The sequence below is a fragment of the Podarcis raffonei genome, chromosome 6 (assembly GCF_027172205.1).
Source record: "Podarcis raffonei isolate rPodRaf1 chromosome 6, rPodRaf1.pri, whole genome shotgun sequence".
Taxonomy (NCBI): Eukaryota; Metazoa; Chordata; class Lepidosauria; order Squamata; family Lacertidae; genus Podarcis; species Podarcis raffonei.
Window position 1 is genome coordinate 63,909,662 of NC_070607.1, and position 24,225 is coordinate 63,933,886.

The following is a 24,225-nucleotide window of genomic DNA, read 5'->3' on the forward strand; positions in this document are numbered from 1 at the left end:
AGTAAACAGGTGTTTCAGAAAGAGGCAATAGTGAAACAAAGAAATGTGTACAACATGGGGAGAGAAACTTCTTTCAAACCACTTTCAATGTTCTTAAAAATTATTGTTTCCCTGCAAACCCTGGTTAATGTGCCAGCTTAGCTCAGATAGTGAGGTTCCTCACTTGGCTGGAAGGTTCAGCTCAAGTTTTAAAAATGCTACTGCTAATTATTTTGTTTGGCTTTGCAGAGCATCACTTTTTAAAAGCACAAAGAGAATCTGCATGGGACTGAACAAAGTGGCTGAATCTAAGCAGTTTTTAATCTTATTTTAAGCAACTGGCAGGCAGACTCCACTTGGAAGTTAGCTGGTGGCCCCTTCCATTTAGTACACAAAGACCTTAAATGTTACACACAATGAAGGAGATACAGAGAAAAATATAATTCATCTGTCACGCTGTTACAATTTGTGATCATTGCGATTCATCTGGAGGAATAATGGTGCACGCCTGTTTTAAAATGGACTATGCTGCCTAGAATGGGATATCCATTATGTTCTTTGGGTCTGTAGCATTCTCTGCCGAAATAAGAGATGCCATGTTAGAATATATGGCAGTCATGGCTGTGGCTGCAGGAAGAGTCTGTGGAGTATGCAGGAGTCTCAAACATCCCCCACATCTTGGGTTCTGACATTTCACCAAAAGGCCTGCCCACAGATACATCTTAGCAACAAATGCTGGCTAAAAAACTCATGTCAGAAGGCTCATTTTTGTACTCACCATTGAAAGATCCTGTTTACATTTTTATTAACTCAAGAGGGCTTGAGTTAACTCATCAGTATGTTAAGTACATCATTTTTTTATGATTTTAATTGTTTTCTCTTTAACCTGCTTTTGTTAGTCCTTCCCCCTCTTGCATCTCATAACACAAGCTCTCTTTTCACTCTGGACTATGGAAAGGTTCCCCCCCTCAAAAAAACCCCAGTTATACCTTCTTCTTTGCCCCTTTGCATACCCCACAGGGTGTGTCTGCCCTCCTCTTTTTCTTTCTACAGTCCCCCCCATCTGTTTCTTCATCCATCCATCAATCCTTACATTCCTTCTCACTGAACACAGCACACAAGTCTTTTACTCTCCCAGCCAGGGCCAGCCCAATACATTTTGGCATCTGAGGCAAACCACAAAATGGTTCCCAGCTCCCTGTCAAGGAAGAATGGGTGTGTGTGTGTGTGTGTGTGTGTGTGTGTGGAATAAAGATTTACACTGGGATCCGCTGCCCCTGTGGATCCTGCCACCTGAGGTGATTGCCTCACCTTGCTTCATAAGGGAGCTGGCCCTGCTCCCCGTAATCCACACACTGAGGGAGAGAGTGTCAGATGGGCAGGAGGACAAAGTGGTGCCAACTCCATCACAATCTTCTGAATCCATGGAGAAAGAGAAGCCTTGAAGATGTGCCCACCCAGATAGCATCCTTTCATCCCCACCTTTCTTTATAGTGGGCTTGAACTAACTTGCCCACAAAGAGATGGGAAAGGGCAAACAAACAAGAGGTTTTAGAAAGATTCCCCCAATCAGCTTACGTTGCATAGGTCCCATTATAGTCCAGCTCAGGTTATTAATGGTACATGAAAAGAAAGGCCTAACTTCAGCCTGATCAGAGGCTTTGTAAAGTTGTTGCTACTTTCCCATTTGGTGCATTTCTGCACAATGTAAGCAGTTGGTGTCGGTTCCAGTTCTTTAGTGGCCCTAATTTATTTATGCCTGTGCGAACTAGATACAGAGCACGCCTGCTAGCTAACATTGCATGCAAAGTAGGTCTCCGAAGTTTCTTGGCCTATCACCGCAGACAGTAATCACCTCACACAGCATGACGCTGGCGCTTTGGAAGTGGGACTTTTGTTGGCAAGGTGGACCGCAGGGGGAAAAGAGCAATTAGTGACCTTCCTATGCTCTCTCCCTCTGGCTTTATCCTTAAAATAATATTTGCCTCAGTCAAGACCCTTGGCAGAAAAAGTGGACAAGAGTGTAAATCATTGGCTCCCTCTGTGAGTTGCGGACAATAACATGACTTGAAAATTTGCCTTAGGGAGGCTCTACCTGATGGCTCTGCAGGAACATGTTTGGGGTCAGGAAGGAGCTTCCTCCATAAAAGACTGGCAAACAACCATGAGTGGTGGAGCTCTGCTATCTTCTAACGTCTGCTCTTGGCTCCTTCGCTTGTGTCATGGCTTTGCTAAACCCTTTTTGAATCACACTGACACTTCTTGGCCCTTCATTGCCTCCCGCTTCTGCTTCGTACGCACTCTTGAACAGCTTTCTCCAACCTTCAGATGCCTAGGACTATAACCACCACTTTGCTCTGCCACCTAAGATTTGCTCTGCCACCTAAGGTTGATGGGAGTTGGAGTCCAACCACATCTGAAAGACACCAGTCAGGGGAAGGGTCCTATAAAATGAAGTGTGGCAATGGGTTAGTGCGTGGAGTATACATTCATGGGACAAGGTGCTGGAGAAGATGGTTCTCTTCATCCTCGGATGAAGGGCAGTATATATATTTAATAAATAATAACAACAGTTATTTACAGGCATTGTACCACACTGGTGATTACCTTTGTCCTGTCCCATGCAGTCTGGGCAGAGAAGACAGGAAGAATGGGCCCTAGTATAAGAGTGGGCTATGCGTCAAATTCTCAGTTCATGCTTATGGGATATAACCAATGCTGTCTGTACAAGGGTGGAACAGAATTAGAATCATAGAATTGTACAGGTGGAAGGGACCATGAGGGTCATCTCCTCATGGACTTCACTCTCCTCGCCTCACCTCTTCAGCCTTCCACACATCCTCAAAATCTGCTCCAGAAGGACTTAGGGGACCTTCCAGAACAGATTTTGCAGGCATGCTGGAGGAAGGAGGAGAAGAAGATGATATTTATGTATTTATTTGATTTATATACCACCCTTTATCCAAATATCCCAGGGTGGTGTACAACATTAAGAACATAATTTAGGAAGCATAATAATAAAAACATAATACACAGCGTATTAGTGCACAGGTTAATGATAAAATAATCATAATAACTGCCCCCATTCAATTGTACAACATTGGATTCCACCCTCTGTGCTAATTGCATCTGGCATTTTCTCAGTGCGAAAATTCAACAGAGATTTTTGAAATTTCTCACAGCAAGGACAAGAGACCTATGGCTACTAGTGGTTTATTATGCATCCTTGGAAGTTCCTTCAAGGAAAGATAGTCAGCCTTGGGATCCTAACATCATTGGTCTGGAAGAACGTTTGATCAACAGCACCAGAAGAATTTGCATCTTTCTTAAAACAAATAGCTCTTACACAACCTTCCTATGTATCAGGGAGCCTTTCACTTCATCACTGTATGGCAATTTCCAAACTCCTGATATACACTGTGGAGAAAATAGTCACAGAACATTTTAATAAGGTTCCTGATATGCAAAAATAAAAATGAATAAAGCAACTCCTTTTTTATCTGCATGTTTTTATTTTTTGTAATAATTTTTTATTAGTTTTACAATTTAATTTTACATTCACAAATAAAATAAAAAGTGTAGAATTCCCCTAATTCTTGGACTTCCTTCCTTCCCTCCATAAAGGTAAAAAGGTAAAGGGACCCCCTGACCATTAGCTCCAGTCGTGACTGACTCTGGGGTTGCGGCGCTCATCTTGCTTTATTGGCCGAGGGAGCCGGCGTACAGCTTCCAGGTCATGTGGCCATCATGACTATGCTGCTTCTGCCAAACCAGAGCAGCGCACAGAAACACCATTTCCCTTCCTGCCAGAGCAGTACCTATTTATCTACTTGCACTTTGATGTGCTTTTGAACTGCTAGGTTGGCAGGAGCAGGGACCAAGCAACGGGAGCTCACCCCGTCATGGGGATTCGAACTGCCGACCTTCTGATCGGCAAGTCCTAGGCTCTGTGGTTTAACCCACAGCACCACCTGTGTCCCCCTTCCCTCCATAGAGTCCGCTGGTAACAATTTTTGACTGCATATCATATCGCCCTCTATTTGTCCATAAAACTCTATTTGTATCTATAGTTATTTTTGCATTGCAAGTATTATTTCAATCCTGCTAAATGTTTTTAACTGTTTATAGTGTTCTCTCAAGTAAGTTACAATTTCCCCCCAGTCCTTGTTAAAGTTTTTATCATCCTGGTTCCTGATTTTTTTCAGTCATTTTAGCCATCTCAGCAGAGTCCATCAGTTTTGTTGTCCACTCTTCTCTTGCAGGTGTTTTCTCTTCCTTCCATCTTTGGACTAAGAGTATCTGGGCTGCCGTCGTCAAATTAAGCAACTCTTCCTAAAATTCCTTTTCAGGGAGAAAGTGTAGTACAACTTTAATCCATCAAATGGGAGCAGGATATGGACTGAGAAACACATGCCAGAAAAAAACTCAAATGTTCCTTGCCTATTGTGAGTGAGCTCATGGTTGAATTACTGCAATGTCAACCAGTGATTTTAACCCTGTAGTTTGGTAAATCGTAGATCTGTCTTGGTGGGGTGCTAGAACAGCATCTTTTTCAATGGCAGGGAGGGGAAAATTTATTCAACCTGTATTCCTCCATGGGCAGCTTTCCAGGTGATGAGGGGCAGCAGAAAAAGTTGGTGGAGCAATGGATGTGAAGCCCACCTCTGTACAGTAAGCTACGTTGCAGTCACGCAAAAGTCAGAGGTTTCTACCCAGACAGTGCTACATCAAGGCAAGCAAGAAGGTCGATCATAGTCAAAGCCAAATCCAGCCAGGCAAAAGCACTCAAAGAGGGCCAGAGCAGAGCTGGTGAGTGCTGTGGCCTGGGGAGAGTCCAAAGGATGAGCTAGAGAAGCTTGATGAGTCACATTTGTCCCAAAAGCTTCAGGTCCCCACCCCTGCCTTACAATGCAATTCCATACTACAGATCGAAAATTGTAAAAGTGAGTGGAGCAGTTTATTCTTTCTGCCATATCTTATCTGTGTGTCTCCCTCTCTCTGTTGCCTGTCACTTTTTAGTGGCCCTTCATATATAGTCTCTCTTTTCTTTAGGAAGCTTGCATGCAACAACCCATTTTATCCAAGTAACAACCCTGTAAGGTAGGCTGCCTCAATTTTCATGGCTAAGAAGGGATTTGAGCCTGTGCTTCCCTAGTCCAAAATTCTTAACCACTGCCCTGCCCTGGCTCAGAGATAAAGGAACCAGATCTCTGTCTGTCTGTCTGTCTGATATTCATTTCCATTTATGAATCACTTCCCAGAATAAATTTTGAAGCGTTTTCAAAATAAAAATATCAACAATAAAAACAAGGCATGTAAAAAATATGTAAAAACTATTTAAACAGTTCCACATATGAAAGCAATTCCTTTTATCCTTATTTAATTAATTGCCTTCCACACATGTCTCAAGGCAACGCACAAATGCAATAAAAAAACCCAGCCAAGAACAGTTAAGATACAGCACAGAAACTAACATCATATATACAACCAACTGAAATCAATTCCACATATAAAAACAAATTAAAACAATTTCATATGCGAAAACAATAAATGTTATGCTATTAAGCCCAATGTAATGTGGTAGCAGTGCACAATAACTAGACATGTAATCAAAACCACATTGATAATATTATATTTCATATTTTATTCCTTTTTATTTAAATGGATAATTGAGCAAAGATTTAATTGTGGGTAGGCTATTGAAATATCAAGTGACGGTGCCAAAAATGGAAAATCATAGGACACATTTCTGCATTAGGGATCATTTGAACAATGGCATTAAAACAGAAGGTACAACCATAAGTTTTTCACTGGCCAGTCATTAACCTCCCCATTAAAAAATGACAAGGAATAAGATATCTAAAATCTGGTCATTATCTTGGAATTTTGGGACAACAGATTTTCAGCTCAAGAGCAGGGCTTTTTTCAGTCAGAACTTGCCAGAACTCAGTTCCTGCACCTCTCAGGTGGGCACCATTGCCATTCTAAGAGAACAAGGGGCAGGGGTGCCCACTTGAATAAAATATTGGGGGAACCAGGTAAGCCCTGCCCCACATCACATGACACAGTGCACACACACCATTTGAACGGCAATGCACATTAACAATTTTGAGAGAAATTGGAGCATGAACTTGGTGCTGGGAAACTGGTGAGAAAGTGGTGGTAGACAAACAGGAAGGCTACATAAGGAATTGGGAACAGAGGAAACTAACTTACACTGAGCCAGACCATCAGGGCACCCAGCTCAGTATTGTCTATACTGAGTGGCAAAAGCTCTCCAAGGTTTCAGACCAGTTTCTCTCCCCAGCCCTAACTGGAGAGGCTGGGGATCGAACCCAGGACCTTCTGCATGAAAAGCGGGTGCTTTACCAACTGAGCCAAGTCCCTTTTGAAAGAGGATCAGGTGGCAAATTAGTTGAAAAAGGTGGCACAGACCAGAGCCATTAGGCAGTAGGATGAAAAGCAGGAACCCAAAGGGGGAATGTGGGGGAAGATGAGGCAGAAAGCAACACAAAGGGGCAAATTGCCGAGCAAAGGAAGGGCCACAAGGAACGGGTCAGGGGGAGCTAGAGATTCTCGTGGGGCCTAAGGACTGGAGGGTGAGGCTGGAAGAGCTTGGACAGGAAGGAAACTAGCTCAAAAGTGAGAAAGCCGAGGCAACGGAGAGGCCAAAAGGGGGACCGAATTTCACATATTGAGTTAAACGAACCATGAAATTTTTGGCTGAAGATCTCTGAGCTTGTGGACAAACAGTGTGGCGCAATGGGAGCCAAGCAACTTCCCCCTTAACACTCTGGTGGAACTACCCCTGATCCTGTTTCAGGAGGGGGGGGAGCCTCCCTTCAGTGTCATGAGGATGCACTTAACGTTGAGAGAGGGAGGGAGAGACAGTTGTTTGTAAGGGCTGTTTTTTTAAGGCTACAGTTCAAACAGACGGAAAGTGAATTAACATCTAAATACAGTGGTGCTTCGGGTTAAAAACTTAATTCATTCTGGAGGTCCATTCTGAACCTGAAACTGTTCTTAACCTGAAGCACCACTTTAGCTAATGGGGCCTCCCACCGCTGCCGCACCACCGCCGTTCGATTTCTGTTCTCATCCTGAAGCAAAGTTCTTAACCCGAGGTACTATTTCTGGGTTAGCGGAGTCTGTAACCTGAAGCGTCTGTAACCCAAGGTACCACTGTAGTTCTCAAATGTGCGTAAGTCCAGTTTGCTACAGGCAATATGAAAAAAGCACTGGCAACAATCACACCAGTGTATAGGTGCACATTTAAAGCATATTACCTCCCCCCAAAGAATATTGGGGACTGTAGTTTGCTAAGGGTGCTGGGAACTGTAGCTCTGTAAAGAACCAACTACAACTCCCAGGATACTTTGGCAGCAAGCTTTAAATGTATGGTGTTTGTGCTACTGCTTAGAAGTTTCTGAAGCTGTTTTCTCCTCACAGCGTAGTTGTTGCCATAATATCAAGACATGGAGTTTGTGTTCTTTAATGACAGAATTCCAGTTTATTGAATTTGAAGTGGGAAAGCTGGATAAAATTAATAAGGCAAAGATTTTGATAAGAACTGTATGGTTGTATCGGAACAGGGGTGGGGAAGCTGAGTCTCTTAAGGTGATGTTGGACTCCAATTTTCATCATCCAATCTTCAAGGGTTATGGTCAGGGATGATGGAAGTTGTAGTCTAATACCATCTGGAGGTCCCCAGGTTCCCTCCCCCTGCCAACAATCCCCAAGTGGAATATATCTATGAGACTCTTAATCTCAGGTTCATGAGTTATAGCCCCACAATGAACAAAAATATTCCTGCATTGCAGGGTGTTGGACTAGAAGACCGTCTTGGGCCCTTCCAGTGCTATGATTCTATGTCCTAAATTGTTAATAAAGCTAAGATACTGAGTGAAGAGATCTTTCATTTGCCTCTATGAAACCCATGCCCTTCCTCTGGTGCGTCCGGAGCTGGAAGATTCAGTAAAGATTACTGAGAAACTCTGAAGAAGGATAACATCTGGTGGCGATGCAGCCTTAGCTGTCCACTGCAACCTTGGCTGAACATAGGCAACCATTCACCCCAATAGGTTCGCCACACTGTGCATGCAACCACTTGCCTCTAACATCCTGCTAAGTGGTGAAGATTTTACCACACATCTACACCCAGTCAGGAAGTGAGGGAGTCATAAAACTCTCTCTACCACTTGGCAGGACATCACAGACAGACAGCTCTTCAAGTGGTTGCACACACAGTGTGGTGAATGGCCACTAGGCAAATGGTGGAGTGGGCTGATCATCCTAGACTTTTTATGTTCTTCAGTCTGAGGGTCAAGAAAACATTCGACACCAAGCTTGGATCCGAAAACCAGCCACGGGCCTGAATAGAGTTCCTCAATTGAATCCCTGTCCCCTTCCTCATCCATCCCATGTCTCCTCACACTTGACCAGGGGCTGTTTTCCAGTGCCTCATCTTCTCCCCCCACCCCCACCTTTTCTGTGTGTTTTCTGGCTGCTGAAAGGTTGATGAGCCAGCTTGTGAAAATAATATGTGTTAGCCAAAACAGCCCTCCCTTGCAAAGGCTGTGGGGAGCAGTGTTTATTATCCACCACGCCAGCCCTAGATGACCTCAACTTCTCACCAGAGTTTAAACCAAATATTTTAAAAAGGAGAAAAATAATGGGCCCTTGTCTTTATCCGCAGAGCTGCGAGCTATCTCCGTGACTAATACAAATGATAGCATATGGTGAGGTGGACAGTGAAATATTGCCCAGGCGTATTGCCTTTTTCGTTATTATTAAAGGGAGGGTCTTAATTCCAGTCTGGGAACTTGAAACACTGGAACCTTACCCAAACCTTTCCCTTTTCAGCCAGAAATGCAGCTTCAGAGGTATTCTCTGAATTCTCTAGCCTAGAGAGAGAGAGAGAGAGAGAGAGAGAGAGAGAGAGAGAAGGATTGCTTTCTTTCTAGAATGAATGAAATGATGCTGTTTGATGGATATGGAAAATTCCATGCTTGACTCAACTGTCTGGGTTACTTTAAGATCTGAAGGGATGCCTTCAGGGCCCTGAAAATGAAGCCTTGAGAATATTAACAACAGCCAATGTGATTTGTTCATCTAAGGCAGGAATCCTATCCATTTTATCTTGGATCTAAGTCCCATTGAACTTAGTGGGACTAAGATTGGAGTAAACACACAGAGAGTTCTGCAGAGGATCAGATGCAGCATGCCTGACTATATTTGATCATGATAGAAATAATGCAGTGGGTGAAATTGTACCCAGGAAGACCTTGGTTCAAATTTCACTCGTCGCAAAATGACAGGTTGACCCTAGGAAAGTCATTTTTCTCCTATGAGTCCAGCCTCCTATCTAGAAATGGAAATATAGAATATATGAAATACCGTATTTTTTGCTCCCTAACACTCACTTTTTTCCTCCTAGAAAGTAAGGGGAAATGTCTGTGCGTGTTACGGAGCGAATGCCTACGGATGGCGGGGGGGGGTCTGCTGCAGTCGTGAGCAGAGGATCCATGGTTCCGCTTCCTTCCCTCCTCCGTGGCTCGCTTTGCTCGCTTTGAAACAGCAAAGCGGGAGAAGAGCCGCTTAGTGGGGAGAAGAGAGGGACAGAGAGCCTGGTTACAAAGCACGGATCCACATGGATCCTCAGGATTTTTGCACTGGGTCACCCCAAATTCACCATCAGATCACATAGCATGTCCATGGCTACAGCTTGCACCAAAAAAATCACGCACCCACTGTTGCCTGGGGCCGCAGTGGTGCAAAAACATGGTTACAAAGCATGGATCCACATGGATCCTCAGGATTTTTGCATTGGGCTACCCCAAACTCACCATCAGATCACATGTCTGGGGCCACAGCATGAACCACAAAAATCATACACCCACTGTTTCGTTTAGAATATTTTTTTCCTTGTTTTCCTCCTCTAAAAACTATGTGCGTGTTATGGTCGGGTGCGTGTTATAGAGCGAAAAATACAGTATATGTTTGCACCCTGATCTCTAAATGGTGGAAGGTTTCTGGGTTCTGGCCATGTATCTTAAGTCTGGTTTCCTTGGAGTGGATTTCACTGGAAGCTTATGGCACTTCTGTGATATAAGGCTTTATTTACACAAATACACCGGCTGAGCATAAGAGGGAAATTTCATAGCATGAACACTCTAGCAGGTCCTGCTTCCCCACTGGTTTTCTAGGGGTTGTCCCTAATGCCACAGCTCTGATTCTCACAAAAAGCAAGCCATGCCTCTGCAGTTCTCAGACTCAGTTCCAAGACCGCCCTATAGCTGTCTTTCCACAGAGACTTCTTGATGACGTCACCTCAAGCCAAGGGAGAAGAAAGGTATGCCCCTTTGCAGAGGGGTCTCAAGTTTCTGTGGCAACACATCACCTGTACTTGGCTATTCTTCAGTTCAGCCTCCCAACAAAAGGGAATCACGCTAAGCTTGTCCACCCTGTTAGACCTAGTTGGCAGTCTCATTTGTCAAGCACAGCCACAGGGTTCATAGAGGTGAACCCACTTAGTTCATCCTCAGACAATACTATCCTAGTCTTTCAGGGCTGCTTGTAAGGATTGCTGGAAAAGAGTAGGAAAGGTGTCCTCAACACTATATAAATGATACCGTATTGGCCTGAACATAAGCCACACCTTCCCCCCCCCCAAATTCGGGCTGTAAAAAGTTAAAGTGTGACTTATATTTGTGAGCCTTATGGCTCCCCCCCCCCCAGGAAGCAGCCCGCCCACCACTCCCAAGCCTCCCCTAGCCGCCTAAGGAAGGCGGAAGGGGGGGAGGCCTCCAGCAAAGCCATGTAGCTCAAACCCCCCCCCCCAGAGCAGCCCAGGAGCGTGGGGCAACCCGCTGCTCCCAAGCCTCCCTCAGCGCCAGCTTGGGGAGGTATGCTGGGAGTGCCAGAAGGCAGTAGTACCAGGAGGCCGGCACACAGCGCACTCAAAAGTGAGCGCCAGTGCCAACTTGGGGAGCAGGGCACTGAGCGCTGGTGACAGCCGCCCCCACCCTCCGTTCAGGGCAGTAGTGCTGGGACCCACAAATAAGCCTTGAATTTTAAAGGTGCGACTTATTTGCGGGTGTGTCTTATATTTGGGCCAATACTGTAATAATTATCACCATCTACAAAATTCTGACTAGGCAAATGTAATTGAGTAGTACAATAATAATCTGCAGTGAGTCTCATGATAGTTGGTGTTTCACTTTCTGGAATCATACAATAACTTTTTTTAAAAATTAGCCTTTTGTCCTACAGGCTCCAGCTAAAAACAAGTTCTTGTACAAGAAAGTGCTTTAAAGTGTTTTGTTTTGGTATGAATGGTTCATGGGTTTGGAATTCCTCAAGCTGGCAACAGCACTGCACTTGCAGAATGTACCAGGAATCCTCAAACACCAAATGACATCTCTGAAATATACACCTTGCTGCTCTTCCTTTTAGTGCTGCTGCGAAATCTTGCTCTTCGACTTGCCTGGCTCCTAACACTATTAATTCAGCAAAACGTTGCAGGTTCTTTTGAGCCAGGGCATTGGCTAGGGATAATTTTGTTAGACCCAAAGCAGCACCCTGATGGCTCAGCAATGCCCTGTCCCTGTATTGACTGCACCCCCACCCCCAGGTCTGTCTGGAGTTTTAGTGTAAGACCGGCATGTTGGCAACTCAAATCCAAGTTGGAACGTGGTGCAGTTTTTACTCCTACAAAATTCTCTTCCCTCGGGGAGAAAAACTTGTACAGAAGGATTAAATAATAATAAAAAGGTCTGCCTTGTTCTATCAGCTTCAGACGCAGCCAAAAAGGGGGGCAGTTGGAATACGGCTAACATCAGGATATCATGAATTATATATTCTCAGAGAAGTATTTTTTTATTTTTAAAAAAATCCAGACTGTCAATGCTGGATTTCAGAACAGTAAGCTCATATAAAAGGTCCCAAAATGGCAGAGGCATGAAGCGGGCAGGGGGGAGAGACTGCATTTTCCCAATGAGAAAATATTGCAGTTGGAGAGATGGAAAAATGCTACTGCCCTACAGCAGAACTACTTCCCCCAAACAAACAAATAATCGCAGTGCATTTACAGTGCCCTGAAATTGCCCGAAAGCCCACCCCAAAGGCATAGAAAAAACCACACACCTTTGTTCAGTGTGCATCTGTAATTCGCACCGGGTCAGTATTTCCTAACCAGTCTCCATTCATCCAGATCATTAGACATAGGCCAAGGGTGAAGAACCTGTGGCCCTTCAGATGTTCTGCTTCCAACATCCTTGACTATTGGCCATGCTGACTGGCCTTGGTGTCAGGTTTTTTCAGTGGGGGAAAGAAATCCCCCTAACTAACTAACATAAGAAAACCTAACTAACCTAAGAAAACAGGTCTATTGTTGCTGGTAGATGTGGTAATTTAATGAAGCCTGGAGAGGCCAGATCTATCTACTCTCTGTTGTTTCTCAATGGGTAGAGTGGCTGTCCATCTGCAGGTGGACCTGGCATGAAGACAATGTCTTCCCTTCAGTTCTCCCCCTGGATCCTTTTACCTCCATTTACACCAGCCCTTAATTAATTGCATTGCTGCCATAATTGGCTTCACAGCCCCATCCCACTGCATTTCACTTAAAAAGGTAACACCCAGGATAACAATAGACTATCTTTCAAGATTGTCATACGTTACTCTACAACCGGCAGAGTTGGAGTAGGACCGGGGAGACAAGGGTTCAAATCAGTTATGCAGCTCATCTTGGGCTAGTCACTGTCTCTTAGCTTAACCTACCTCACAGGGTTGTTGTGAATATAAAATGGGGACGAGGAAAATCATGTGTGCCACACTGAGCTTTGTTGAAGCAGGGTGGGATATGGATTAAAATAAAAAATAAAAATGATTATTTAATTAATAACTATCAATATTCACTGCTTTGTTTCTGGTGCCTGCTAAATACTTCTTTGTTTAGGCAAGCCCATCTGAATATGTATCTTTATTATCTTATGTATCTATATTATGGTGATGTACATTTTTAGCAACTGCTGGTTTTACTTAGATTTTGACAAATATTTAAGTTAGATTGCTTTTAACGTTCAATTTTTACGAACACTTTTTTACTGAATATTTTATATTCTCTGTAAATTGCATAGAGGTTATGGATGATTAAGCAGTCTATACAACCTGGGTTTTTATTTTTTTTAAAATGAAAATATAATAATTTATAACAAACATTTTATTTTTATTCTTAGTATATTTTAATTTCTTTTATATATATAGAATCCATTTGTTTAAACGGGATATCAATAATTAGAAACAAATACATAAATTAACAGTGTGAAGCAGCCCTAAGTAAGTGCTTGGGCCAAAGTCAGGAAATAGGAAACTGCCACTTGGAGGAAATGTATCATTGACTCAGCTGCCCCCCTTCATTCTATCCACCAGGAGCTGCTAGACTTTGAACCAGTTGGCAGTTGTGTCCTGCTCTTTTTACAGGGTCACTTTCTCTCTCCCTGCAGGTACATTGGGGCCCTGGGGGCAAGGGTGATCTGCGATAACATCCCTGGATTGGTCAACAAGCAGCGACAGCTGTGCCAGAGTTACCCAGACATTATGCAGTCCGTTGGGGAAGGAGCAAAAGAGTGGATCCGGGAATGCCAGCACCAATTCCGTCACCACCGCTGGAACTGCAGCACTTTGGACAGAGACCACACAGTCTTTGGCAGGGTCATGCTACGAAGTAAGTCCCCAGAGCAGCTCGCCTTTTTGCAGAGAGCCCCACTGAATGGTGCAGCATAGGAATCTTTGACCTGCGATTATGATGTTCTCGTTTGAGAAAAGTCAATGTTGCCTGTCTCTCCGTGCTTAATTAATTAATTAATTAATTAATTATTAATTATTATTAATTAACAGCCTCCGTCCTGTATACCCGAAGGAGCGTCTCCCCCCCCCCCCCATTGTTCAGCCCAGACACTGAGATCCAGCGCCGAGGGCCTTCTGGCGGTTCCCTCATTGTGAGAAGTGAGGTTACAGACAGAGGGCCTTCTCGATAGTGGCACCCACCCTGTGGAACACCCTCCCTTCAGATGTGAAGGAAATAAGCAGCTATCCTATCTTTAAAAGACATCTGAAGGCAGCCCTATTCAGGGAAGTTTTTAATATTTAATGCTGTGCTGTTTTTAGCACTTGATTGGGAGCCACCCAGAGTGGCTGGGGAAACTCAGCCAGATGGGCGGGGTATAAATAATAAATTTTATTATTATTATTATTATTATTATTATTATTATTATTATTATTATTATTCCTATGAGGCATCTCAAACCGACTTCCTGCATGTTGCTGGCATCCGCCTGTCTCGAGAGACAATGGAGGCTGCCTCCAGTGTAGGGCTGCCATATTTCAGAAAGTGACAATCCAAACCCAAAGATTATTGAGCTTCTTTTGCAAAATCTCATATGAATAAAGTTTCGGAGCTACTTTTTGAGAACCTGCCAAAATCGGCACCTCCGACATGGGTTGCCGTACATCCGGATTTTCCTGGACGTTTCAGCAATTTCTGCCCAGATGCTGTTCCCGATGGCTGAATCCTGGGTATGTCTGGGAAATTCTGGATGTATGGCAACCCTACTCCAGGGGTGAAGCCAAACTTATCTCTCCAGGCCGCAAGCTTGGGCAGTGTGTATGGAGGTCCTGGTCTGCTTAGACGACAAGACTCCCCTCTTGGCCTCGCTGATGTGGTCCAAAGGAAAGGAGAACAACATGTTTGGCACCAACGTGGCTGCAGGGGTTGCTGGAAGGAGGCATACAAGGTGCCATCAAACTGTTTTAGGGACTCCACTCTGGATTTGTGTAGGGTTTGCTCCTTAGCCTTTTAAAAGAGTATTAGACAAATTCCTGAAGGATAAGGCTATCAGGTCTGCTAGCTATGATGGCTATGGTATATCTCCACTTTTGGAGGGAGTATGCCTCTGAATACATTTCTGGTGAACACAAGTATGGAGGGAAACTGGCAGGCACGATGCTGCTCATCTTAATCACTTGGCTGGCTGCCATAGTTCCCCCCTGCTGTCATTTAATAAGAGATCTGCAACAAGTTTTTACCAAGCTGTTTATTGTCTAGGTGGGTTCACTGTGAAATAATGTTATTGAAAATCTTGAATGCTGTGGCTTTAGCACCTTTCCAGGCTTCAGGAAACAGAAGCAAATAAAATGGACCACTTACTTATTATTTTGAATTTAAGATTTATGGAAGCAGGTACAACTTTACAAGGACTTGAGGTTGGCAATATCCTTAGTATAATTTCACGGCTTATGTGCGCCAATTCAGAAAGAAAGATCCCCACATGGAAGTAGTCCTTATGAACATGAGAACATAAGAAGATCCTTCTGGATTAGGCCAATGGCCCATCAAGTCCAGCATCCTGTTCTCACAGTGGCCAACCACTCAAACAGGACCCAAGCACAAGAGCGCTCTCCCCACCTGTGATTTCCAGCAAATAATAATAATATTCATAATAATAATAATAATATTCAGAAATAATATTGCCTCCAACTGTTATTGCGTCCATCACGGCCAGGAGCCTTTCTGTGTCGCTCCATCTCCTGGATCATTTTGGTTGCTGTTTTCTGAACCTTTTCCAACTCAACAATATCCTTTTTGAGGTGTGACGACATGCACACATACATGCACACATACATGTAAATGTGTACAGAGAGAATGGGGTGGAGAGGCAGAGAGAGAGAGTTTGGGAGTTTGGGATCTGGAACTCTCAGATCCGGCTTAATACCTGACTGGGACAGACTCACATTTACGAGACAAGTCTGCAGGCATAGCATTTAGCTTTGTCCAGGAAGGAAGAATCTTTTGCTAATCGCTGTGGACAGAGCAAGGCCTAAATTACCCTGCATGATGTCTTGGCTTCCCCTGTATACTAAGCAAACAGTAATAGGATATGTCACTGTGCTGGGAAGTAGCCACTTCAGAATGGTAGAGAACACCTCTGGAAGCATGAGCTTGAAAGTAAACTGTAACAGGATATATAAATATTTGGCTAGCGGGAGCTGGCTGGGAATCAGCTGCTGGGGCAAAGTTTGTAGTCACCCTACATAGTGCAAAAGGCCAAGCCACAGCTTTGACCTTCCTCTCAAAGAGGGACTGTGGTCAGGGAGTAAAACGCACCCCTGTGGAAGGCCTCACACATCAGTGTCTAAAAGCTCCAGTGTGCCCTGCACTGGCTGTGCCGATAAATGTGTGTCAGGGAACTGCCATCGGAACGAGAGGAGGAGGAGGGGCTCCACGACGATGCTGGAGAGGGGCCAAGTAGGGAGAGAGGCAGGTCTCCTGTTGGGGAAGAAAATCAGCGCGACACCAGGGATGGAGGGGGGCCAATGGGGGAAGCGGAGAGCAGGCTCAGAGACTCTTCACTGGACACCAGCGGAGAGAGCACAGGTCCTCCGCTACCCACGCCCACCCTGCGCAGAAGGCTTCCGCGCAGGGAGGCTAGGAGGAGACTGGGCGTCAAAGAACTTTTATGTTGGAAAAGGTTGAAGAAACGCCCACTGTCGGATTCTGCCAGCGACTGAACAGCCACGAAGTGAGGGGCTGTCCAGTCAGGAAAGGTTTAACCAGGCCACCTAGCCAGGAGTGGCGGCAACTTACGCACGAGCAACCCCATAACCATTATAATGTGTTTCAGCCCTGCCCCAAATGTTACAAACACTTGCTTTAAATGATACACAGGGAAGCATGCAGGGGCAGAAAGTCAGTGTTTAGTGTGTATAGAAGTGGTTTTGTGCACTACCCCAATGTTCTTCTCAGTCTGCATACAAGTATAGGAAAGTGCATAGACACCTCTTTGTCCTTGATTTTTACAAAGAAAATAATGCAGGGACAGGATTCACATCTCCATAATGCCTTTTACCATAATGTTGTGCAATGTCAGACTGATATAGGCTAACACCAAATCAGTACGTTTGCCTACCAGATAAGCATCTCAGCCTACTTACATTTATTTGGCTCCTGCCATAATATTTGGCAGGAGCCTGCCTTCTCTTTGCAAATTTGATTGTAGTCAGGTAGTCCATTAACAAAACAGTTTTTCATCTGTGGTAGTCTATTTTGCTTCCACGTTTGAGCTGATCTTTCTTTTTGCTTGGCAGATTGAATATAGTATAGTTGTTTTCCCACTCCCTTTAACATTGTGGTACAAGATGTTATGGGATATGCCATACATCTCACATAGTCACTAGCAGGGAATCTTTTTGATGATAGGCACGCTGCTTTAGGACAAGTTATGCATGTGAATATGTTTAATGGAACCTTGTCTTAAGTTAAATCAATAAAAGCCAAGCACTGTCTGGCTGATCTTACCTTCGGTCCCTATTTCTAGAAAGCAGACCTGCCATTTGCTTCTCCAGCTTCTGCTGAAGGATGCTAGATTGCACCACTGGCTTTGAAGCTGCTATCCGAAGGCTGCGTCTGAGGAACGCAACAGTGTGGTTTTGATTTGCAGCTGTTTTTATGGCCATTATAAAAACAGATGCGAACTCAAAGCAGAACTATAAAATACCAGGCAGCATCCTGCACTGCGTGGGGACTTGCCAGGCGATTTACAGCTTCTGGAAGGAGCGGTACTATATATGCATTTATCCAAAAAAAGACAACAGCCACCCAGATATGATGGGAGGATCGTGCTGTTCAGACTCAGGGGGTACAAGGAGAGAGGTGTGGAACCAGAAAGAATAATTTCTACAGATGCATGCAAACATGTGAACAAAGAAGTCCCAAGATATCTGAAGCTTGGCACATTGTGGAGATGAAGGCAGGCAGACAGAGGATCAGACAGACTCTCCAAAGAAAATTAAAAACAATATTGAAATTGCTCATCTTCTGTCAGCAGACCTTTCTTCATTAGGGCCCTACACCCTTGTCTTCCAGGCTGCATCTCAAAGGCAATTTACCTCCAAGAAGTCCATTTTCATGGCATCCTCTTCAGCAGGACCTTCACTGTTGCTTGATCATTGAATTTACCCAACTCCAATCCCTGCTCAAAACCAGAAAATAATCTAAGGATCTTGGACGCCTGACTTTGTATGCCTTGTTTTGTGCATCATCAGCATAGTGAATCCATGGCTCATCAAGGTAGCAAGTGAGCCTTACCTTTGTGTCTTTGTGTCCTTTGTGTCTCATCAACTTGTGTTGCACCCCCCAGAATATCTCCTCTACAATGGTTAACATAGTTTCATTGTTATCCTTGCTAGGCTTGGGGTGCCAATCAAATAGCCGATGAAATAAGCATCTGATATTTTACTGTTATCACATATTGCCAACTATCCCATGAAGTCCAAAATGTTCTTCTGTAGGTAATGGCGTGTACTTTTTATTGGATCACACTGACCACAAACATCCCCTTCCTGATAGCTTCCATAATCTTCCCTGTTATATCCCTACCCCAAATGAGAGTCAGTGTGGTGTAGTGGTTAAGAGTCGTGGACTCGTAATCTGGTGAACCGGGTTCGCGTCTCTGCTCCTCCACATGCAGCTGCTGGGTGACCTTGGGCTAGTCACACTCCTTTGAAGTCTCTCAGCCCCACTCACCTCACAGAGTGTTTGTTGTGGGGGAGGAAGGGAAAAGGAGATTGTTAGCTGCTTTGAGACTCCTTAAGGAGGTGAAAGGCGGGATATGAAATCCAAACTCTTCTTTTTCTTCTACCCCAAAAGAAGCAGCTGGGACTGTTCTGTGCTAAAGGATAAACTAAAACCCTTGTATACAGCAGCTTCTCCTATAGGCGATTTGCTCTTCAAAGAAGAACTAGTAGAGCTGAAAAAAGAAAAAAACATCCATAGAAAGAGCAGCACAGCTCACAAAAGCCCCAGAGTCTCACAGTTATTACCATAACTGAATGTAAAGTCTGGCTTTTGTCTTTCATGGTTACTACTATGCATGCTTTATTTGCTTAATTTCATTTTAAATAACAATAATGCATGTAATTACCAATAGATCAATGATGTTTTGGCTGCTCAAATGGTCAGCACTGCTCCCCATGCAACAGACCTCTAGGAGTTCCACAAACCTTATGGCTTGGAATGCCTCTATAGTAAAAAGCCCAGACTTTCTTCATAATAAGTAGACTGTTCTCTATGATTTAATGCTTTACTTCAATTATGAAATATTTGCATACTCTCTCTAAATTGCTAAATATGTACAGATGTGGAAAATAAGAAGGGAGAAAAAATGTTGAAGAGATAGCTGTGATTAGTGAAGATTGCTAAATATCATGAATGCACATAGACTAGATTAAAATTAGATTACAAAATCAGTTCAGAATGGAGAAAGAGAAGGCAAGGGGTTCCAAATATATATACTTCAACTTCACATTGAAAGTTAGTTCCAGTGGTTTTTCTTATGAGAACAATGGCAAATGTAGGAATCCAATTTGTAAGATTTCGTAAGGAAAAAACCTGGAAGTAATGATCTCATTGTGCTCGGTTGACTGCACTATTCTAAGTGTATTTTAAAAAGAAAAGAAAGGGTATATCAAAGACTTTGATCTTAAGCAAAAGTACTTGGAAACTGATCTGAATCAGTGTTGCTATTGTAATTTATATTCCGCCTTTTATCCAAAGATCTCCGGGCAGTGTACAAAACCACTTAGCTTCTGACTCCTGGCTCACTATTCTTGTTTCTTGTTTCCCACCCATTTGGCAGGTAGCAGGGAAGCTGCCTTCGTCTATGCAATCTCCTCCGCTGGAGTTGTATACGCCATCACTAGGGCTTGCAGCCAAGGTGAGCTCAAGGCCTGCAGTTGTGATCCCCACAAGCGGGGCCGCTCGAAGGATGAAAGAGGGGAGTTTGACTGGGGGGGCTGCAGTGACAACATCAACTATGGGATCAAATTTGCAAAGGACTTTGTGGATGCCAAAGAGAAAACAGTGAAGGATGCCCGGGCCCTGATGAATCTGCACAACAACCGCTGTGGCAGAACGGTTAGTAGCATGAATTCTTAGCAGCTTGGCAGTGGCTGATATGAGTCGTCCTGTATGGTTCAATTCAGTTGTGGTTGGTGGGGGGGGCGTGATGGGGGGGGGTTGCTTATCTGCCTTCCTAACATGGAGCATTGCTGCCAGTTCCTGACAGCCGGAGGGCAAGCTGAAGGGGAGCTCAGCATGGTTTGGGTGCAGCGGCAAGAGCATAAGATTGGTTCTACCACCTCAGGCACATGGTGCTGAGCACCCCACAACTCACCCTCTCAGGAACTGGCAACAAGATGTAGTGACGGGAAGGCAGGTGAGCAACCCTACCCTGCCTGTGTCACCCCACTGATTGTGCCAGCTAATAATTTTGAATAAAACCACCCAGAGCCCTTTCTGTGCTACAGATCTCAGCCCATGGAAAACACTGACATCTCAGATTTAATTGTTGGAGAGAGAGACCTGGAGTTTTGTTAGTGAGGCTCTAGTCCTTTGGACAAAAACAAGGCCTCATTCAACAGGAACTCCCTTCCCCTCATTTAGACCAGGCTTCCTAATCAAAATAAGCCAATGGATGGGAGTCTGTGGCCCTCTGTTGTGAGACTAGCTGCCATCACTCCTGGCCATTGACTTTGCTGGCTATGGCTGATGAGAACCACAGTCCAATAACATCTGGAGGGCCACAGGTGCTCCATCCCTGGCCTAAGAAGAGTTTAAACCAGGGGTTGTTAACCTGTTGTTGGACTTCTATCAGTCCCAGCCAGCTGGCAGAAGGTAGGGAAGGGGAAATCATGCCATACTCAGCCACAGACCCAAGGAGAGATTTGGCATTGAGCTGTGTCAAACATTCTGCCGGTGCAAGCATTTCAGCTTGCCTGACAAAATGACCCCCCCTCTCCTCCCCATTGTGATGCTGTTCTGGGGGATTCTACACACACACACACACACACACACACACACACACACACACACCAATTTCAGGGGGCATGCAGAGGAAGGGGAGAAGCCCTGTTGCACAAGTGGAAGTCCTTGCATTGGCTTCCACTGATGGCTTTCATTAGTTGAATCCCTTCCATGCCTGCATATAAATACAATCAATTTCTGTTCTGTCAAGCTGGCAGTCTTTTTAGTCAGAAAGGCGTGCCTCTGTAGCATCATTACAGAAAATTTGCCTCCATTCATGCAGTGATAGTTATCCATTTCAGCACAAGCATTTTCAATCAGGTCATTAAAGGTTCCTTAGATTTGCTTCCAGTTGGGATGAATCTTGGCTCTAATAGACTAGCCCAAGGATTTTGACAAAAGAAGAGCTGCAGGTATTGTTCATAGGGCTGGCAGGTCTTTTCTATAACTAGTGAAAATGCCCTAAATGGAAACATAGGAGAGGTAAGCAAAGCAAAAGTGTCCGAGGCAGTGATCACCAACACAGGAGCATTATTAAAGCAGTTTTTGTCCATAATGGGAACATGTAGGGTCATTTATAGGGTTGATGCTGTCTCTTCTGTTTCAGGCTGTGAAGCGTTTCCTGAAACTCGAATGCAAATGCCATGGTGTCAGTGGCTCCTGCACTTTAAGGACTTGCTGGCTGGCAATGTCGGACTTCCGCAAAACAGGAGACTACCTCCGGAAGAAATATAATGGTGCCATCCAAGTAACTATGAACCAGGATGGCACTGGGTTCACTGTGGCCAATAAAAACTTCCGCAAACCCACCAAAACGGACCTTGTATATTTTGAGAATTCACCCGATTACTGTGTGATGGACAAGTCTGCAGGTAAATGGCTCCTTTGACCAAACAGCAGGCTTTCTGTGCCCTTACTCGCTAGCTATCCTTCTCTCATGGGGACCAGCAATTTTATTCTAATCATAAATGCCCAGGACATCTTCAACATTGGGGTGAACAGCATGCTCCCCCACATTTCATGACAGCAGGCTAGTTTAGGGAGTGCACAGGGTTATGGGTGAATAGCACACACAGCAGAATGGCAGGTAGGGGTTCAGGAGGAGTATCTGGTGTCTCTTGTCAGTGTCCCCTCATGGCCCGTGGCATCTGCCACTTGGGACAGCTGCCTCACTCTGCCTAATGTTAAAGCTGTCCCTGATACATTTCCTGCCTTGCCCAAGCCAGTTTATTGTTGTTGTAGCACATTATTAAGACTGGGCATATATTCATTCCCAGGAATATAGGAAACTGCCTTATGCTAAGCCAACACCACTGGATCTAGCTAGCCCAGTATTGTCTACAATGAATGGGAGAGGCTCTCCAGAGTTTCAGACAGGGGGCTTTCCTAGCCCCACCCACAGATGTCAGGGACTGAAGCAGAGACCTTCTGCATGCAATGCAGATGCTCTGGCACTGATCTATAGCCCTTCCCTATCAGTCAAGGGCAACCTATACAAGTCAAAGGCATTTTTCAGATGCTTTAGGTTGCAATGCTTCAGATAAGTGCTTGTAGAATTTGCTGCCATGTACACTGTGGAAGGGAACCCATAACTCAAGTTGACATAAGCCGAGTGTATAAGGTTTCCAGATTTTCGCTCTTCATCAGCAAATCTAATGCAAAATCCAATGTAAGTATTCTTCTATTTTTACAGGTTCGTTAGGGACAGCCGGACGAGTGTGCAACAAGGTCTCGCGTGGGACCGATGGATGCGAGGTCATGTGCTGCGGCCGAGGCTATGACACCACCCGCGTGCGGCGAGTCACCAAATGCGAGTGCAAATTCCACTGGTGCTGTGCAGTCCGCTGCAAGGAGTGCGAGGACACCGTGGACATTCACACATGCAAAGCACCCAAGAGGGCAGAGTGGGTGGACCAAACCTGAGACAATGTGAGCCAGAGGGGGGAAAGCAAAACTGGCACAGTGCCCCAGGGCTTGGGCATTCTGGGAATTGTAGTTCAACTGCATGGCTTTTATTTAATTAATTCTGCAAAGCACTACAGAGAAGACTACATTTCCCATGGGGATAGCGAGCTCTTCTGCTCACCCAGTAGAACTCATTCCTCTAACTTTAAAAAGGAATTTTCAAATGACACGGAACTGTGAAGCTTCCTTTGCCTGGCGATATTGTCCAAAGAACAAATAAATAAAAAGAGGGAACAATGCAGCTACATAGGAGCACAAGAGAGTGAGGAGCAGGTTACAATTAGCTGGAGAACCTTGCCTCTCTCCAGGGAATGTTCAGCAGTATATTATAAAATGTTGCCTAACCTGCAGAAATCCCTCCATCTACCCTGGAAGAAAGTACTCTATTTCCCAAAAGAAGATGGCTGTATAGTCCTAAGGAACTACATGTTCTGCTATGGATCTCCACTCATACAGAGGCCACCATGGCTGCACTATGGACATTAGCTGAACAACAGCAACATTGTGTAAAGGGACTTTGTTACCTTTTCCTTTCTAATGGAAAGCAAACTGTGGAGTTACAAAGTTGGCAGCCGAAAGAAAACCAGTATCTACATGCAGAGGGGGAAAAGTATGAAAGTTGAGAGTACATGTGTATGTCTGGATGCTCTGGTAGGTTCTAAAGGAAACTAATATAAAGGTGACTTTTTGGTACAAATGCACTTGTACATCATGTAGACTGCTTTAAATACTTTAAATCAAAATCCCTTATAAACCTGTATCAGAAAACGGTGTTCTTTGCTTTGTGGCTTTCTACAATCATGGCTAGCAAGGTGAGTAATGGGCAGGTTCTTGCCCTCTGTTCTTGCTGCACTCCACAACTGTGGCACTTCTAGACTATAAGGTCAAGGCAAAGTTCTTGAGGCTAAAGGCAGCATAACAGTGCTATCAGATCACCAAGCTAACACTTCTCTTTTGTCTCTGCATCTCTGAAAACTTTCATCGCCACCTCCCACAATCCTTGCATATTCCTCTTTTCTGTCATTCTACGTTCCCTGGCCACAGTGTTAAATGCCCATCTTCTTCCATAGCCTCATATGCAACTGTTGTAGGTGCTTCAGTTTGCGCCTCCGCTGAGATTACAAAAATGCAGCCATTGCTGTATCAGTTTTCCACTCCTTCCAGGGCGGGACAGGCAAACACAAATCTCTTATGTTGTGATTCTTGCCTTGTGGGGGTTGGACCAGATGACCCTTTGGGTCCCATCAGGGATGACTTGGGTCATGGTCTCATGGAGTCACATGCAGCTCCTAAGCCATAGCTTTGATCACCTGAAATCTAGTGCAGGGTTTGACCCCCATCTTGTGAATCAAATCATTAAGCCAAGCTCTGTAAATGAATCCTTTAGGATGCAGAGCCACTGTTTGGCCCCTTGCACCAGTAGA

General features: G+C 44.5%; 1 protein-coding gene across 1 annotated transcript in view; it reads left to right on the forward strand.

Annotated features, from left to right (window-relative positions):
- The window catches only part of WNT2B (Wnt family member 2B), a 43,061-nt gene extending 19,492 nt beyond the window's left edge, over positions 1-23,569 (forward strand). Inside the window, exons 2-5 of the mRNA XM_053393496.1 lie at positions 13,482-13,702; positions 19,671-19,948; positions 21,444-21,708; positions 22,530-23,569. Of these exons, the coding sequence (XP_053249471.1) occupies positions 13,482-13,702; positions 19,671-19,948; positions 21,444-21,708; positions 22,530-22,759 (994 nt within the window). The 3' untranslated portion in view covers positions 22,760-23,569. The remainder of the gene's footprint in view (positions 1-13,481; positions 13,703-19,670; positions 19,949-21,443; positions 21,709-22,529) is intronic.
- Positions 23,570-24,225: the final 656 nt, after the last annotated feature.